The 15,183-nt window shown below is 44.0% G+C and overlaps 8 protein-coding genes across 8 annotated transcripts; 3 read left to right on the top strand and 5 right to left on the bottom strand.

Moving 5' to 3' along the window:
* Nucleotides 1–1,353: 1,353 nt before the first annotated feature.
* Nucleotides 1,354–2,591, top strand: V1512DRAFT_291303 (uncharacterized protein). Its single transcript, XM_066918249.1, has 3 exons — nt 1,354–2,117; nt 2,162–2,255; nt 2,302–2,591. The coding sequence occupies exons 1-3, from the start codon at nt 1,406–1,408 to the stop codon at nt 2,468–2,470; spliced, it is 975 nt and encodes a 324-aa protein (XP_066771327.1). The 5' UTR covers nt 1,354–1,405; the 3' UTR covers nt 2,471–2,591.
* V1512DRAFT_161839 (lactate/malate dehydrogenase) lies at nt 2,417–3,920 on the bottom strand. The gene is made up of 5 exons (XM_066913070.1): nt 3,785–3,920; nt 3,694–3,728; nt 2,864–3,649; nt 2,672–2,815; nt 2,417–2,620 (listed from the first exon to the last, which is right to left on the bottom strand). The coding sequence occupies exons 1-4, from the start codon at nt 3,816–3,818 to the stop codon at nt 2,672–2,674; spliced, it is 999 nt and encodes a 332-aa protein (XP_066771326.1). The 5' UTR covers nt 3,819–3,920; the 3' UTR covers nt 2,417–2,620.
* A 311-nt stretch (nt 3,921–4,231) lies between these two features.
* Nucleotides 4,232–4,874, bottom strand: V1512DRAFT_263019 (ribosomal L28e/Mak16). Its single transcript, XM_066916408.1, has 3 exons — nt 4,808–4,874; nt 4,435–4,756; nt 4,232–4,385 (listed from the first exon to the last, which is right to left on the bottom strand). Exons 1-3 carry the CDS (start codon nt 4,822–4,824, stop codon nt 4,299–4,301), a joined length of 426 nt encoding a protein of 141 aa, XP_066771325.1. The 5' UTR covers nt 4,825–4,874; the 3' UTR covers nt 4,232–4,298.
* A 433-nt stretch (nt 4,875–5,307) lies between these two features.
* Nucleotides 5,308–8,722, top strand: V1512DRAFT_238852 (uncharacterized protein). The gene is made up of 2 exons (XM_066914190.1): nt 5,308–5,929; nt 5,983–8,722. Exons 1-2 carry the CDS (start codon nt 5,480–5,482, stop codon nt 8,656–8,658), a joined length of 3,126 nt encoding a protein of 1,041 aa, XP_066771324.1. The 5' UTR covers nt 5,308–5,479; the 3' UTR covers nt 8,659–8,722.
* On the bottom strand, nt 8,694–9,479 carry V1512DRAFT_225447 (uncharacterized protein). Its single transcript, XM_066913820.1, has 2 exons — nt 9,217–9,479; nt 8,694–9,155 (listed from the first exon to the last, which is right to left on the bottom strand). Exons 1-2 carry the CDS (start codon nt 9,308–9,310, stop codon nt 8,761–8,763), a joined length of 489 nt encoding a protein of 162 aa, XP_066771323.1. The 5' UTR covers nt 9,311–9,479; the 3' UTR covers nt 8,694–8,760.
* A 234-nt stretch (nt 9,480–9,713) lies between these two features.
* V1512DRAFT_247811 (uncharacterized protein) lies at nt 9,714–10,389 on the bottom strand (the record flags this gene model as incomplete). The annotated part of the gene is made up of 2 exons (XM_066914504.1): nt 9,714–10,295; nt 10,339–10,389. 2 exons carry the CDS (start codon nt 10,387–10,389, stop codon nt 9,714–9,716), a joined length of 633 nt encoding a protein of 210 aa, XP_066771322.1.
* A 100-nt stretch (nt 10,390–10,489) lies between these two features.
* On the bottom strand, nt 10,490–12,885 carry V1512DRAFT_238847 (glycosyl transferase family 64 domain-containing protein). Its single transcript, XM_066914189.1, has 2 exons — nt 12,357–12,885; nt 10,490–12,305 (listed from the first exon to the last, which is right to left on the bottom strand). Exons 1-2 carry the CDS (start codon nt 12,636–12,638, stop codon nt 10,572–10,574), a joined length of 2,016 nt encoding a protein of 671 aa, XP_066771321.1. The 5' UTR covers nt 12,639–12,885; the 3' UTR covers nt 10,490–10,571.
* A 623-nt stretch (nt 12,886–13,508) lies between these two features.
* On the top strand, nt 13,509–15,182 carry V1512DRAFT_263012 (ceramidase). The gene is made up of 3 exons (XM_066916407.1): nt 13,509–13,721; nt 13,870–13,958; nt 14,013–15,182. Exons 1-3 carry the CDS (start codon nt 13,669–13,671, stop codon nt 14,735–14,737), a joined length of 867 nt encoding a protein of 288 aa, XP_066771320.1. The 5' UTR covers nt 13,509–13,668; the 3' UTR covers nt 14,738–15,182.
* Nucleotide 15,183: the final 1 nt, after the last annotated feature.

Genomic DNA, 15,183 nt, shown 5'->3' with positions numbered 1-15,183 from the left:
TACAAAGGTCAGATGACAAGTCTCCGAAATGTGTAATGATGCCATTCCTCGTCAAGAGATCTTGGCCTGAGTGACGTACATATCCATCTCATATTGAATAGAGTTGGTCTTAGTCTGAAAACTGCAATCTATGACACCGACTCATCATATTTGTAACCTCGATTCAGTCACCTAACACAGACAAAAACAGATGGAGTGTGTATTTCAGAAAAAGTCGACAGAACTCTGTATGATGCAAGAACTTAGATTGGAGCATTGAAATCTTGAAAGCAGCATTAGATATGCATAGCATAACTCCCGCAAGCAAGACCGCGGCAACCATACACCGTCAAAAAGTTAAAACCAAAGCGACTGTCAGATTTAAACTCTTTTTCATGCAATTTTGTATTGAACAATTTAAATCATATCCATATACCCCAATCGCGACATCGAGAGCGCGCTCATACTACCCACTAGGCGCGTTCAAGAAGGAATTTGGTTTTGAACGGAGTAGCCTTGTCAGGGACAATCTTCTTTCAAGCGCGAGTTTACCTGAAGTTGCGAAGTTCACTCTGCCAGTTCCCTGCATTTAATCGAGATTGTCTTGGGGCTTTGTAATTCCTTGAATGTTTGACCTGAGTAATCGGAATGCGCGTTTCTTCCCACGCAGCGCGCGCCCGTCTTGATTGTACTTGACTCTGATCGCAGCAAGTCGCCTTTGAACAGGACAAGTAGACAGAGGATAGATGTACAGTAAAAAGCACGTCAGAGTTGATATAACTAAAATTATATAGAGTTTATGCTGTAGCTTTTTCTTGTAGTCTTGAAAGTATTCTATTCAGACAACCGTGTATATTGCATTGTGCCTATCGTAAAAACGAAAGCGATTGCTGACAATCTAGACTTTTCGCCACAGCCGTTTCAGTATTCTATGCTACAAATCACAAACGCACAGTATGATAAAGTGAGGGATAGCAAAAGAAAGCATTAAATCAGAGCGGGCCAAGACTGGAACGTGCTCACAATCATCTCTTAGCTATGAATCGCTATGCAATAGTAGAGAACTAAAATTCAGACACTATAGTCATCCAGTGTCAGCTTTAGTATCAGTGGAATGAATCAGTTCAATACAGGATAATATTCGCAGCTATAATCCTGTTTCCTACATATTTCTTTCGCTGTAATGCCCTGTTTACTATTGGTGATAGCAAACTGTCCATTCCCTATGCACTGGATTAATATCCAAACACCTGAATCAGCAATACACAGTTCAATTCTTGTATCCCCAGTTTAAGCAAATCCTGCTCATTAGTTTGATCCTAGTTAAGCAATTCTTAGTTCGCGAAGTCTCGTAGCGCGGTTACCGCCGCACGTCCAAACGTAAGATATTATTGACACATCACAGCATCTTACAGCGTATTACAATATGCGTTTGTCAATAGGTTTAAATTTCGTGTTGCAGTCTCAGCGGCTGTCTGTCCGGAGTTTGTCTTTGCTTTCAAAATCTGCTCGGTTCTCTGCTGCTTTTAGCACTTTTGCGAATCGGCCAAATGCTGCGCTGTCAGTCCCCCGCGCTGGATCTTCTTTCCTGAATGCAAATCCTACATTAAAAGCGCGGCCACTTACAACAAGACCAACAATTTTACGGTCGGTTCAAATTCAGAATCTACCGACAAAAGAAATAAAACGCAGCTATAACCATTGGTATGACAAGCCGGTGTCTCCGTTAAGACGACAATATCTACGACTCAAGTACCGTTTTGTCCGGCTTACGTTCACCGAGGTCTGCTACGGCTTGATTGCGACATTTGTCGCCGTGTACGCCGTTAAGTCACTTATTCCTCGCTTCCCGCCTTTGTATTTCGTCACCGGATGGAATTCTAAATGGTATACCCCGGTGACATGTCTGTTTGACCACGCGTCGGTCGGACACTTGTTCTCAAACTCGCTTTTTCTGTTCTGCTTAACTACTGTGTTTCCATACGGCATTACCGCCGCGGCTACCATGAGCGTCTTCTTTGTCGGCGGCTGGGTCGGGCTGGTTTTGTCTGAACTACTCGAGCGCTACAACTCGTCAAACACATACCAGAGATACTACCGCATGGTTAGCGGTTCTAGTGCTGCGATTTACGCTTTATGTAAGTTTTTTTCATTGGCATTGTACGTCTACTAAATGAACAAGGCGCGGTGCAGACTTTTATTGATCCTCTTGGTCGGATCGCGTTATATGGCATCGTTCCAATGCGAAACTGGATGTTTCTTGCTGGAACAGTCGCGTATGTAGTCTTACTTGATCATGCATTGAAAGCTTACATGAACCAGGTTTGAGCTATACGGCGTGCTTTCGAGCCAGTCACGGTCGCAAAGAGGATTTGCCCGTGAACCAATCTCGATCGACCATATGGCCCACTTAGGCGGAGTCATTGCCGGTGCTTTATGTTACGTTGCCATGCGTCGGTTCCGTCCTTTGCGCAAAGGATTTGACTACTAAGTACAGCATATATGGCTTTGTAAATAGATTCTTCATATTCAAAATAGATTCTGTATCACCTTACGTCTAATTTGCGCTACGACCGACAAGGTATTGTGGATAGAAATGTGTATAAATGGCTTGTATCAATTTGGTCCTTGGATTCACATCCTAAAACGTAAATTAGTTCCGACTTTGAGCACAAGCAGCGCGGTAACGAACTCACTTAGACTCGGGTGCATTGACAACGAAGTCCACACCCTTCTGGATGCTTGTACTCAAACCCTTGTACGCGACCTCGAGTAGAGACTTTTCGTATTCAGATACTGATGAGATAATGTTCTGCACCTTGACAGCACCATCGGCCTGAATAGTGTTAGTAATAAATAAACTATTATCAGGTATTTCACATACGCCTAGTTCAACTGGAACAGAGAAAAAGTCGAGACCAGCGACATCGGATTTTGTCTCGGATCCACCAGGGATACCGGGCAAGTAAACATATGTGTTTTCGACGATTCCAGTTTCGCCTGCAACAGCCTTTAAAATGCTTTCAACAAATCGGAAACCGGCATGAGCCATAGATAAAGTAGCAGATCCCTTGCCTTCCTTTGCCTCAACTACCTCGTCACCACCAAACTGGATTCGCTTGATCAGCGCATCACGGTCAGAGTCTGAGATTGTGACGGCGGGCCTAGCCAATGATAGCAGAGGAACGATGGTATCTCCAGAGTGACCACCGATGACTGGAATCTTGAATGCAGACGGATCGGATTCACCAAGAACAGCAGCAGTAAAAGTCTCAGAACGAACAACGTCGAGTGTGGTGACACCAAAGAGCTTGGTAGGGTCAAAGACACCGTGCTTCTTGAGGACTTCAGCAGCGATCGGAACGGTTGAGTTGACAGGGTTCGAGATTATAAGAACAAACGCTTTGGGAGCGTACTGAGCGATTCCTGTGATCAAATCACGGACGATCCCAGCATTGATGTTGAATAGATCGTCTCTGGTCATACCAGGCTTGCGAGGAATACCAGCTGGGATGACGACAACGTCAGCACCCGTCATTGCGCCTTTGAGGCCATCGTTAGCAGGAAGATAGCCAGTAACTTTGGCCTTAGTAGAAATGTGTGACAGATCAGCAGCTACACCAGGACTGTTAACGACATCGTATAAAGCGAGCTCATCAATATAAGGGCTCTTGATCTGATTAGTACGATCGATAACAAAATAAATAACCGTACCAGCTTAAGAAGAAGAGATAAGGGTTGTCCGATACCTAAAGAAAGAGCGAGATTTAGATTTGGCTATTTGATATTCAATGATCTAACATACCACCACTTGCACCAGCTACTACAGCTTTAACCATTGTGATAATAAATGAAAAATTTGTATAAGAAATACAATCGAAGAAGTAGAAAAAAAAAAGCAAGAACCTTCCTTTAAAGAAGTAAGAGAGAGAGAAATAGAGAAGGAGGGGAAATCAGCAATTATCAATATTTTCCCCCGCGTCTAACTTTTCTTCTGGGTCGCCAGGACGGCAGGAAGGAAATATTACCCGGCTGTTGTAAATGTCAATTCGCGTGCCTTTTAATTTCAATCAATAGGATGAATGTGATTTGCACAGTGTTTGAAGCCATGATGTTACAGTAGAAAATGGGGTATTTTAGCCTATAAAATGGAGAAAAAGAGTAGTATCGGATGAAAGGAGTGTTCGGGCAAGACCGGGAAGCATTCCGAAATCTTCCGAACGCCCGATGTAACATACGTATATGAGCCATGTGGGGGTCTATGGATACAAATACAACACTACTTTTAAGCCTTGTCATTATATTACACTATAAATATTTTATGCGGACTTTCCACGGGGCTTCTTAGCATAAGTTTTCTTGGCCTTCTTGCTGAGAAGAAGAGCAGATGCTCTTGAAACAGCAGCCTATAATAATTAGCGTCGGCTTAACTATAACGCTATCGAGTAAACATACAGATGAAAGGTCAGATCGGTAACCACCGGTAGCATTAGCAATAGCCTTGTAGATGGTACGGTTGGTCTTGTATGGCTTGAATGTGGTAGTGGTGGTTGCCTTAGCAGGAGTTGCAAAAGCACCAGCCTTCTTTGTGGTCAACACGATTGATCCTGCATCGTTCAAACTAACGGCAACAGCCTTATCGTTGGCAAATCCAGCAGATTTGTAGCCGTACTTGTTGGTCAGACTGAAGGATTCACGAGAGAACTGCGAGCCACCAGCAGTCTTGCGCTTGACAATGTAAGCACTGTTGGACCGGGTCAATTCCCAAACAAGATCGCTATTTTAAGTTAACATTGTTGAAACTAGTAGTTTGCTGAGCGTTACATACTATGAAATAGAAGACATTGTATATAGTGCTGCTACTGACTGTGCTTGAACGTGAATATTCAATGAGATCTATTCAAGTTTATCACATTGTTGTTAGGGTTAGTAACAAAGGTTGATTATAAGCCGCACATTAGCAGTCACGTACCATCTTTTCTAGAACACTTCCCCGTTGATCTGTGCGTAAACAAGGAACCTTAATTAATACCAGCATAGTGCGGCTGACAACGACTACTGCCTGTTCCTGATCACCACATTTGACGCCTTTTGACTCGTGAATAGAAGTGGTTTAATTAATAAATAAAATGAGTCTTTCAGTAATAACACGATAATTTACCTTTACGCGCATTTATGATACAAACAGAAGAGTCGACGACCTATAAATATAGCATTCCCAATGTCAGCCACACAATAAGTAACAAGTGACAGGTTTCAATGTCACCCGCAGATCAGCCTCTGTCTCGCAAATAACACTCTCCCTGCTCCTCTCACTCTAAACGCGCCGCTTCGACTCTTCATCCGTATAGAACCGAATCAACATCACCGGCTCTGGAATGGGTGGTTTGTAAACAAATCGAGAACTCAAAATTCCATTCGATTTCTTGTACTCTTGCACTTTTCTTTGACTGTGAGGCTACTAATTATAGCCTGTTCTCAGCACGCGTGTTAATACCTCATGATGATGCCTTCTCATCGTCGAGCCTCATCAAATTCCTCAGAATCGTCATCAGTTTCTTCAGATCCAACTGCATCATCGTTCGCTCTTGATAGGCGTTCGGTTACTATGCCAGTTACAACTAGTACTTTTAATACTACTAATGGTCATATTCGAACTCCAATCAAATCACGGTCCTCATCTGCTTCATCTGCTTCTTCTTCTGTTGTTGTTCATTCTGGTGAAGTCATCGCTAGTACTGGTTTATTGCGCGGAAAGAAAAAAGATTATGTCGTTCTCACTAAAACTGAACTCTGTCGATTTAAATCAAAAGCAAAGGCTGCAGACGCGTTTCCATCTCTTGGTTTGGTTAGAAAAGCCTCTGTTATTTCAAATCACTCTTCAATAGTAAATCTCACTGATCTCGCGTCGGGAATTGCGATTGATTCAACTATCTGTGTTCTTGAAAGAGTATGATACTGTCTCCTTACTCAATGACCCCAACATGCTTATTCTTTTTTTAGATCACTGCCATTTATGATGTCGGTCCACTCCACATCGAAGTCGCGTATTTGCATGAAAATTCAATTCCTCATTCAACTATACTTCAATTGGGAACTAAGTCAGAAGCCGAGATCTGGCTAGCAAAGCTCTATGCCGTAATTCCAAAACGCACAATCGCTCACTCCATGCCAAGCTCTACTGTCGACACCCTCTGCACTTATCTCAAAGCTAGAAAAGATTACTACGAGCCATCATTCAAAGTCTTCCGGATCGTGATCCAGCACAAATCAGCATCGCATAAAAGCGCTACTTCAGCTGAGGATCTCACAAAACTGGCAAATTTGACTACACACGCTCTCCTTGTTGTCGGTCACTATGCAATCCATCTTCTTGCTGTTGACTCCAAGCCGGCAACATTAGCCTCGTCGACGCTGTTACCTTCACATCTCACGCCACTGTCGTCACATGGAATCGTGTCACTCGTCCATCTTGCGATGTCACCACGCGATTCAACGTTTTACCTGTCTTTCCGACAGGCGTTTCAGCCAATCAGATCGCTTTACTTGGCTTCATGCGCCGCAAAAGACATAATTCAGCATATCAGATCTTGTCTGGAGTATTTGCGGCCATGTTGGACTGAATATCCTCTTGCCATGGACGTTCCAGAATACGTTCAGGACGAGCCTCTGGTTCCAATTGTGAACAACAAGAGCGACGCAGAAGACAATGGTATGAACGGCTTCAACACTACATTGGCGGCATATTGTTTAGCGTTCGGAATATCGACGTCAATTTATAATATAGCGCACGACTGCATTTGGGATGAAGACAGCGGTCTTATATTTCGGTTACTACCGCCAAGAAAGACGAGTCTGTCGCTAGCGTCTCAGTCATACACTGTTTTGGAACTACTCTGCGTCATGCGTGCTTTGCGATGGAATGAAGCTTTTGGTGGTATTTCTTTTGCAGGAATTTCGCTGATAAGCATGGTTGACTTGGTCGACCCATACGCTGCGATTGAGCTCGATCACACTCGGACTGCAAACAATCGCCGAATCTCAAAATTTTTAAAGTCACTTCCAGTGTTGAAGCTAGAAATGCAGTTAATGATGTTATGCAGCACCGCATTGCGGATGCTGGACTTGAACGGATGTTTGCCTCGACAGTTGCAGGATACTGAGCGCGGTTCCGGCATTGTTGATGCGTTGATGCAGGTGGCTAAGCGTGCGACGTCAAACGTGGACTCGTTTGTGTTTTCTAACATTCCGATTGATTTGTACGATTTTGACTATCTGGTCGATGTTGCAAGCACCCGAGCTGCGCATTTGCGGAATTTGGAGATTGCGCATTGTGGACTCTACGAGCGCGAATTGACACTACTGTTACAAGCACTTGAAGTACATGAGAACACGTTGGAAGGGTTAGATATTTCAAACAATCCGGGGCGCGTGTCGGTGTACTCGCTTAATGAGAGTCTTTATCGGTTTCAGTACCTGCGGACGTTGTATATGCGCAAGTTGCTGATTACCTCTGAGGACTTGCCGCTGCTGTCGGCCGAGACTTTGGGTAACATGCATTTAAAGCGGCTTGTACTAGACTCGACCCGTTTGACATCTCAGTCTGTTTCTCATTTATGTAGGTATCTCAAGACCGAGCGTGCAACAAGTTTAGTCCAATTGTCGGTACAGTCTTGCGGATTAAAGGGCACGGACGTTGGTAATTTGCTGTCGTCTATGGGAACGTCGAAGCACAAACTGCATGTTGATTTGATTGTGGAAGTTGGCGACAATCCTATCTGTCATGAAGGATTTGACACGTTTGTAGATTCGATTTTAGAGCTGGGTACGAATGTGAGACGGATTGCGATGCCGAGGATCGAGTTTGAAAAGGAACAGTTTCTGTGTCGGTTTTTGCGAGCGCTTGCTGATCCAGCGTGCGAGGTGACGCACTTGGATTTATCGTTTTTGCTGATCCCGGACGCGGACGCATCTGCTTTCGCGTGCGACATACTTGGCGAGGTCGTTGCGAGCAACAAGACGCTGGTCAGTTTGAACTTGACAGGCGAGACGTCGAAGCTGCAGGTCGCGCGGATTGGGCACGGTATCTGGCGTGCGCTTGCTCGGTTGTCTGAGAACAGTAGTTTGCAAGAGTTGTACATTGACGGCAACGAGTTGTCGGTTGACGGGGCGATGGTGCTTGCCAAGGCATTGACGGCCAACCGCGGGCTGCGGAAGATCAGTATTGATGACAATGGGATCAACTTGCAAGGGTTCACTGCAATTGTAACTTCGATTGTCGATAGCGAAAACCGAGTGATTAAGGAGGTGTCGCGGCCAGAAAAGGATCAGGCGAAGCAGCTACGAAGTTTACGCGAGCTGGGCCGAATGCTTGAGCTTGAGATTGCCGCGATGAAGCAGCAGAAACGGGCGTCGTCTTCAGGAGCGATGGAGAAGTATTCTGCCGAGTTGCGGGGCAAGATCGAGGCCGGGGAGAAGGCACGGGAGACTGTGGCTGTGCTAGAGCGGGAATGGAGTAAAGTGTATGACAAGCTTGAGCTGTGGATTTCCGGGTCAGAGAAGAATCCTGAGTGTGGCACGGTCGAGAACGAGGTGGAGGAGAAGTCGAGAAGTGCATGGGATCGGTTGAAGATGAGTCGAGGACGGAAGGTTAGTGCTGGCGGGCGGGTTATTTCATGACAAATGTCAAACATCATACTTACGGAGTTATCTGGTTAATAATACAATGCATATCCAATTTTAACTCCAGTAGAACAAGAAAAACATAAACAAATAAATCTATCAACTAAAAAACACCGCTCGGAGATCTTGTGGCCGGCCATCTAGAGCGATATTGTTTTGTTCCATGATGCGTTGCGTGTACAACGCTCTTGCTTCGTCAAAACCGACATGCATCTGTCTCATTATATTTTGAATCTCCCGTTTCGAATCGTCCGCCAACCCTGTCCTGCTATCTCCTGCAACGACGTTCGCGTGCACGTTGAACGTTTCGCTCGACAGTCCGGCCGCAATGTCTTGTTCAAACGAGCTCCCACCGGCCGACGTCGGATCGTTGTGTAGAGGTAGCAATCCTGCGCTCGTACCGGGGACGTATCCTGCACCCGCCCTGCCTCTGATGTTTGTTTGCTGGGGCACGAGACGGTTGTAAATCGGGAACGCATTTCGCGCGTATGTTTCTGTGTGAATCACGTTAGTGTCTGCTGAACGTACCACACAAATAAAAAAAACAAAACCTACCCCAGCGTCTTCGAGTAGCGTATGCTGTTGTCACGGCAAAGACGACAACAAACAGAAAGGCAGTCGTTTTGTTTACGTAATAGTATCTGTCCATGAGGAAATCTGGTTTGTTTGAAATTGGGTTGTGATCGTGAACTGATGAGCCCTTTAAATGTACTGTAATTTAACTGTGGCGCTCACAAACTACTCACCCTTAATTTATCACCACTTTTGCTGATTTCTAAATGATTTTCCAAACGATTCTTGTTTATTTTGTTTTAAATTGATTTGTATAGAGTTTGAATTGTATTACTCGGGAAACAAATAAAATAATGACGTCATATATATTTGTCATTGAATTAAGGGTTTTGTGTCGATAATAAGGAAGTATGACTATAGAGATACACGTATTTGGAATGAAATGTTGACGCTTAGAAGCAGAATTGAACAAGAACAGAGAAAAGCAAAGCAGAAATAGTTGCAGGGTTACAAAGCAAAACAAACAGAATGACATCGAATCACGATCCAATGACTGGTGCAACGACAGGTCCGTCCTGACGACGTTTAGTGGCTCTAACCGCAAGAGTCCACCACAACACAGTAGAGTATACCACGACGCAGAACACCACCGTGCTAGCATATTCCGCTGCTGTGGTTTGCTTAAGCCACGATTGCACGCCAGTCTTGAGCGTGTCGTCATAGTACCGTGACACGCGAGACTGGAGCCGTGTCTCGAGTAGAACAGAGAGGTACACGCCCAAACTGATCATGCCGGCGATGGTCAGCGTGCCGACCACAAGCACAGGGTACACGATTTTAGGGTCGAAATAGACCGATGGCTGCTCGTCCATTGTCGCGTCTGCTTCCTCAATCACGGCTGCCAGCTCGGCGATGTGCGCGAGATCAGACGGGACCGTAACTATTACTGGTTCAGCGCGGATGAAAGTCGAGACCGCGGCCGCAAGTCTTAACGTCGAGTCTGGAGAATTGCCATCGCGCGCACTAGAAACAGAAGAGGGGTCGGTGGAAATTTGACCAGTGTCGGGTTCAATGGGCTCCACTGGTGATACTTCATACTGCAGAGCTACTTTTTGTGGTTTCTAATCCAATTAGTAGTGATTAAATATCTCATAGTTGGCACACCTTAAGTACAGCCAATCGCTTTAATGATTTTCTTGTTTTACGGAAAAGCATTGTGTAATTGTTATGTGTCAATAGCGATTGCGACGAGGTATCGCTATATAATCGCGTGTAAACAGACCAGTCTACTTGTAAATGTCTACACCCTTTCATGTCAGCTGTAAATACTTTTGTATTATTCAACCAAAGCACACAAAAACTCCTTCGTAACTACATATTTACTATACAAAATCCAGCTAATACTCGTTCTGGACCGTGTCTTCATCCAGCACGTCTTCCGTCGTCACCGCATGGTAGTCCCGTGCATTTTCCTCCTTTTCTTTCACCATGTCTAAAAATGCGTCCCATGTTGACACCCGAAAATCAGTCTCAGAGTACCGTACGACGCTCGACTGGGCCGGTACAAGCGGTGTCCGCCCGAAAAGCGTCATCATGCGCTGAACACACTCGCCCCGCGCCAGCCACGCCTCTTCTGACCGCTCCTCGCCGTTTTCGTGTCGGAAATCGTAAACCTCGTTCGAGGCAATGTGCATCGGTGGCTGGCTCGTGACAGACTGTATGAGGAAATTGAGCGCAATGTCCTCACAGTTGCCAATCCCGTCAACATACTCCTGGAACTTGTCGGGCATGCCACATCGCCACAGAAACAAATAGCTGGAGTCTGCAAACATAAGTCGAGGAAGCATCATTGAGTATCTCCCAGGAGTCATCCGGAACGGCCAGCAGTACTTTGTGGTCTCGGTTTTGTGGTCGTAACAGTCCACGCGAGGCGCAAACCCGACCAGCGCATCGGGCTGTCGTCTCCAGGACTCAAACGCCAGGTCCAAGTCCTCGATCGGCGCCCACACGTCGTCGTCCGAGATCAAGACTGCGGCCGTCCGCAGCTCGTTGATAGGGTTGAACTTGTTGTTCACGGTCGTCGTACTATGTTCTACCAGCGTGACCAATCCTTCTTGTGTGCTTAGTATTTCCTGCAACTTTGGCGAGATTTTCTCGCCTTTTTGCCATGAAATAAACACCTTGTCGACTTTTTCGGACGAAATAAAGTGCTTAATCAGAAATGGTAAAGTCTCTTGCCGCCGCTGGTTGTGCGCGGTCAAAATGACACTGTATTTATCTTGCAACTTTCCAAATCCAAGCTGAAGTTGGTGGTTCATGTAATCTGCGCACACGTCATTCGGTCCACGGGTATTCTGCCACTCGACCAGTTCAGCTTCGATGCCGAGCTTGCGTCTGAGTTCTGAATCAACCAGACGCCAGCTGACCATCATTTGGACGTTAAACATTTGTCGCCAGTCTGTCGCAGGCGATTCCCAAAAGTTCCAAGGCTTAAGTGAGCCTTCGTAATTATATATGCGCGCGTTACCAAAAATGTAATTGCTATATTCGAGTTGTTGCGACGACGCTTTGACGTTGTAGAGCGGGTTCAATGGATGAATGTCTTTGAAGAAATAGTTTAGGAACCCGAGATCATGCGGAACAGCAGTGGCTTTACGCATGATGTCGCGCAATTCTGCATATTTCTCCATTGAAGGTTCAAGCAGAAGCATGCTCTCATCTATGATTCCACCTATGTCTAACGTAGCCGCAAACGGTGGTTCCTGGAATAGCTCGTCGACGTTTTGAAGCACGAGCATTTCAGGTGACATGTAGATGACACGGTCCCATTGGGACAGACGGAAAGCCTGGATGGAGTTGTCGCGGCACATGCGTGCGCGTTTGCTGGTGTCTTGAGCAATACCTTGTTGTCTTGCGCGTTCGCGTTCTTCTCTAATTATTGTCTGCTCGTCTTTGTTTCTACGCGACTCATCAATTTTGACCGTGATGAGCTCTGCGTCGACGACTTTTGCGCCAAGGTTGATCAATTGTCGCCGTTGGTGAGAGTCAATGTGGTCCATATTTATGACGACAATGTCAGCCTGAGTTTCAGACTTAACTAGTGAGTGTACGAGCGCCCGTACGGCGAGGAACTATTGATTGTGAGTATGTGTGAGATCAAATCAAGGCACGCGACAACATACGTCTCCTGGCATGCATATGCTGGATGCAAAAGCAGCTCTGCCGGTGAAATTTAAATGGCCATCAACAGTCTCAACAACAGGTTCGACTACTTTTACTTCGCGATCAGTACTGAAGACAGCTTTAAGTCTGTCGTCCATGATGTTGAGTAGTGACTCTTTCGAAACGTAGTGTTCTCTCCAAGAGAAAAAGAACAAGATTGCCAGCAAATTTACTGAGATGAGCATAACATTTCTAGGCCGAAAAAACCGTCTCATCGTGGCCGCTCTTCGTGAGATTGGCATTGTGAGAAATAATTGTGAAGACAGGGGTATGGTTGAGATGTGGGGAGTGTATCTTGAATATTAGAGCGTCTCTCAATTGGATGAGGATTGTCGATAAAATAGAATTAAAGATCCGCAAATGAACCAATTCAACGAAAGAATTCACTTATTCAAAGGGAAGATAATTTTGTTAGAAGGAGAACAAAAACGATAAAGAAGGGTTGTCCGCAAGGACTCCAACGACGACGACGACGACGACGACGACGACTGCACGCGTGTAAACAATTTCACAAAGTTTTACCCTGATTTTAGTCTGAAGATTTTACTTTAGTTTAAAGTATAATTGCGGAGAATTTAATGTTAATTTTGATTTTCTGTTATTTTACGTTGTATTTTAGTAAGGAATTAGTGATGAAATAACTGTTAGTTAAAGAGCAGAGGACTCAAAGTAATGAATGAAATAGAAATAGTGAAGACCATTTTTGTATGAATTTTAACTAATTTATTTGTAGTGATTTGATTGTACACAGTTTAGTTAACTAGAACTGATAGTAATAAATTAATAAAAATGGAGCCATTTGATTTAAATTAACAAATAAGGTCTGTATCAAAATAATAATAATAATAATAATAATAATAATAATAATAAATACAATGAAAGTTATTGAATAGAGAGAAAGAAAGTAAACGCGTTTAGTCACTAATAAATTGTCACTATTTCTCACTATTTCTCACTATTTCTCACTCTCACAATCAAATCATCACTAATTTTTATATCATTTTCCTTTAAATTTCTTCACTTCAAACAAATCGACTTCTTTCTACCGCGATTAGGGTTGCCCACTATATTTTTTTTTGCCTTACTAAGTAAAATATATTCTGCTTAAATAAAAGCGATTGTCCTCTCTCTAAACGTTTAAAGCCCAAACTCACACTCTCTCGCCTTTATCTCCCAACGGACGCCGCACTTCCGATACCGCCTTAATCAAGAAACCTGATTGAATTCATACTTCCTCCCATCCTAAGCCTTATTCTTTATATTTTATACACCATGTGGTCAATTCCTTATCCTGATCCACCAGAAACAGGCTTTTGGGGTGTTCCGTATGTCTTTATATTGTTTTGTTTATTCGCTTCGTTTAAATCATTCAAATTGACTTAACTTCCGTTGTCTCCGGATTATAAAAGTCTCTTGCTTTGGCTCGACGAATCGAATATCTTTAAATTCAATCAACTAACTCTTCTATTTTAGAACATCTACAATCGATTGGTGCGAAGAGAATTATGTCGTATCTTCTTACGTCGCTGAAGCAGTCAATACAATCACTAATGGAATGTTCGGTATGCTCATAATTCGCCCCTTTAGTCTGATTCGAAATACTAACGCCAATATAGTTGCTCTTGCTGGATATTCGATCTACAATGCCATCACTCAAAAGCATGAGCTTAGATTTATCCTCACCGCAATGGGTTTTGCTTTAGTCGGTATCGGGTCATGGCTCTTCCATATGACTCTACAGTACGAGTATCAATTACTGGACGAGTTGCCAATGATTTATGCCACGTGTATCCCAACCTGGGCTGTTTTTTCATACGCAAGAAGTAAGAAAGATAGCATATTGTTAGGCATTTACATCTTCTCTGGTGCTTCAATCTTAACCTTGGTCTATCTTTATTTCAAAGACCCGACAATCCACCAGGCTGGATATGCTGTCTTGACAGGAATGGTTCTTTTCCGTTCTCTCTACCTCGTTGTCACCAAGATTGAAGATTCCAAGATTAGAGCAGACATGTGGCGAACTGTCATTATTGGCATCTGCACCTTCTTGTCCGGATACGGTCTGTGGATGCTCGACATTCACTTCTGTACATGGGTCCGTTCAACAAGACGGATCGTCGGAATGCCTCTTGGCTTCATTCTCGAAGGTCACGGATGGTGGCATATCCTCACCGGTCTCGGCGTGTATTACTACCTCGTTTTCTTGGAATATCTCCGGATCTGTTTGACCGGCAGAGCCAAAGACTACGTCTACGTCTGGGACGGTGGAATCTTCCCCCATGTCGATCTCAAGACCACGGTCGAGAGCAAAAAGGCAAAGTCAGCCAAGAAAAACAATTGATTAGGCCGGTGCACTCCGCGTTTATATGTTTCGTTTTACTATTTTTGCTTGCAGTTTCATACACCAGTTAATCCTTTGATTTTTTTATTTAAATGTCAAAGGCTATTATTTGGTATTCGTTACGGTTTTATCCTGGTTTACTGCATGAGCACAGAAAAAAAAATTTGCTTATTTCATGTTTCATAGATTTCTTGTTTATGTTTTTACGCTTTATTGTGTATTTTTGACAGATGACGTTTTGTTTTTGAACAGATACAGACAGACCCGGCACGCACAAAAAGATGATGCTTTTATATTACGATTTAACAAGGCTCTTGCCTTGTTTTTTTTTACACGCTTTTTATGAATTTGTAGTATATAGCACCTTTGATTGTTCTTTCGCTGTTATATTTTTATCGTTACGCCGTATAGGCGAATGTGCTTCAAATAAAGTCTGATTGCTTTAG

Source organism: Lipomyces arxii (genome assembly GCF_038497795.1).
Source record: "Lipomyces arxii strain Phaff 12-163 unplaced genomic scaffold V1512scaffold_8, whole genome shotgun sequence".
Lineage (NCBI taxonomy): Eukaryota > Fungi > Ascomycota > Lipomycetes > Lipomycetales > Lipomycetaceae > Lipomyces > Lipomyces arxii.
This window is presented reverse-complemented; position numbering and strand designations above follow the sequence as displayed.

Bases quoted from the DNA above. Each gene is read 5' to 3' on its own strand.
- V1512DRAFT_161839 (XM_066913070.1), bottom strand. From the start codon at position 3,818: ATGGTTAAAGCTGTAGTAGCTGGTGCAAGTGGTG. The intron at 3,729-3,784 runs GTATGTTAGATC...CTCTTTCTTTAG, and splicing joins AGTAGCTGGTGCAAGTGGTG to GTATCGGACAACCCTTATCT. The intron at 2,816-2,863 runs GTATGTGAAATA...AACACTATTCAG, and splicing joins CTGTTCCAGTTGAACTAGGC to GCCGATGGTGCTGTCAAGGT.
- V1512DRAFT_291303 (XM_066918249.1), top strand. From the start codon at position 1,406: ATGCGTTTGTCAATAGGTTTAAATTTCGTGTTGCAGTCTCAGCGGCTG. The intron at 2,118-2,161 runs GTAAGTTTTTTT...TAAATGAACAAG, and splicing joins TGCTGCGATTTACGCTTTAT to GCGCGGTGCAGACTTTTATT. The intron at 2,256-2,301 runs GTATGTAGTCTT...TACATGAACCAG, and splicing joins TTTCTTGCTGGAACAGTCGC to GTTTGAGCTATACGGCGTGC.
- V1512DRAFT_238852 (XM_066914190.1), top strand. From the start codon at position 5,480: ATGATGATGCCTTCTCATCGTCGAGCCTCATCAAATTCCTCAGAATCG. The intron at 5,930-5,982 runs GTATGATACTGT...TTCTTTTTTTAG, and splicing joins CTATCTGTGTTCTTGAAAGA to ATCACTGCCATTTATGATGT.
- V1512DRAFT_263019 (XM_066916408.1), bottom strand. The intron at 4,386-4,434 runs GTATGTTTACTC...TAATTATTATAG, and splicing joins ACCGATCTGACCTTTCATCT to GCTGCTGTTTCAAGAGCATC.
- V1512DRAFT_225447 (XM_066913820.1), bottom strand. From the start codon at position 9,310: ATGGACAGATACTATTACGTAAACAAAACGACTGCCTTTCTGTTTGTT. The intron at 9,156-9,216 runs GTAGGTTTTGTT...TGATTCACACAG, and splicing joins CGCTACTCGAAGACGCTGGG to AAACATACGCGCGAAATGCG.
- V1512DRAFT_263012 (XM_066916407.1), top strand. From the start codon at position 13,669: ATGTGGTCAATTCCTTATCCTGATCCACCAGAAACAGGCTTTTGGGGT. The intron at 13,722-13,869 runs GTATGTCTTTAT...CTTCTATTTTAG, and splicing joins ACAGGCTTTTGGGGTGTTCC to AACATCTACAATCGATTGGT. The intron at 13,959-14,012 runs GTATGCTCATAA...ACGCCAATATAG, and splicing joins AATCACTAATGGAATGTTCG to TTGCTCTTGCTGGATATTCG.
- V1512DRAFT_238847 (XM_066914189.1), bottom strand. From the start codon at position 12,638: ATGCCAATCTCACGAAGAGCGGCCACGATGAGACGGTTTTTTCGGCCT. The intron at 12,306-12,356 runs GTATGTTGTCGC...CACAATCAATAG, and splicing joins GCATATGCATGCCAGGAGAC to TTCCTCGCCGTACGGGCGCT.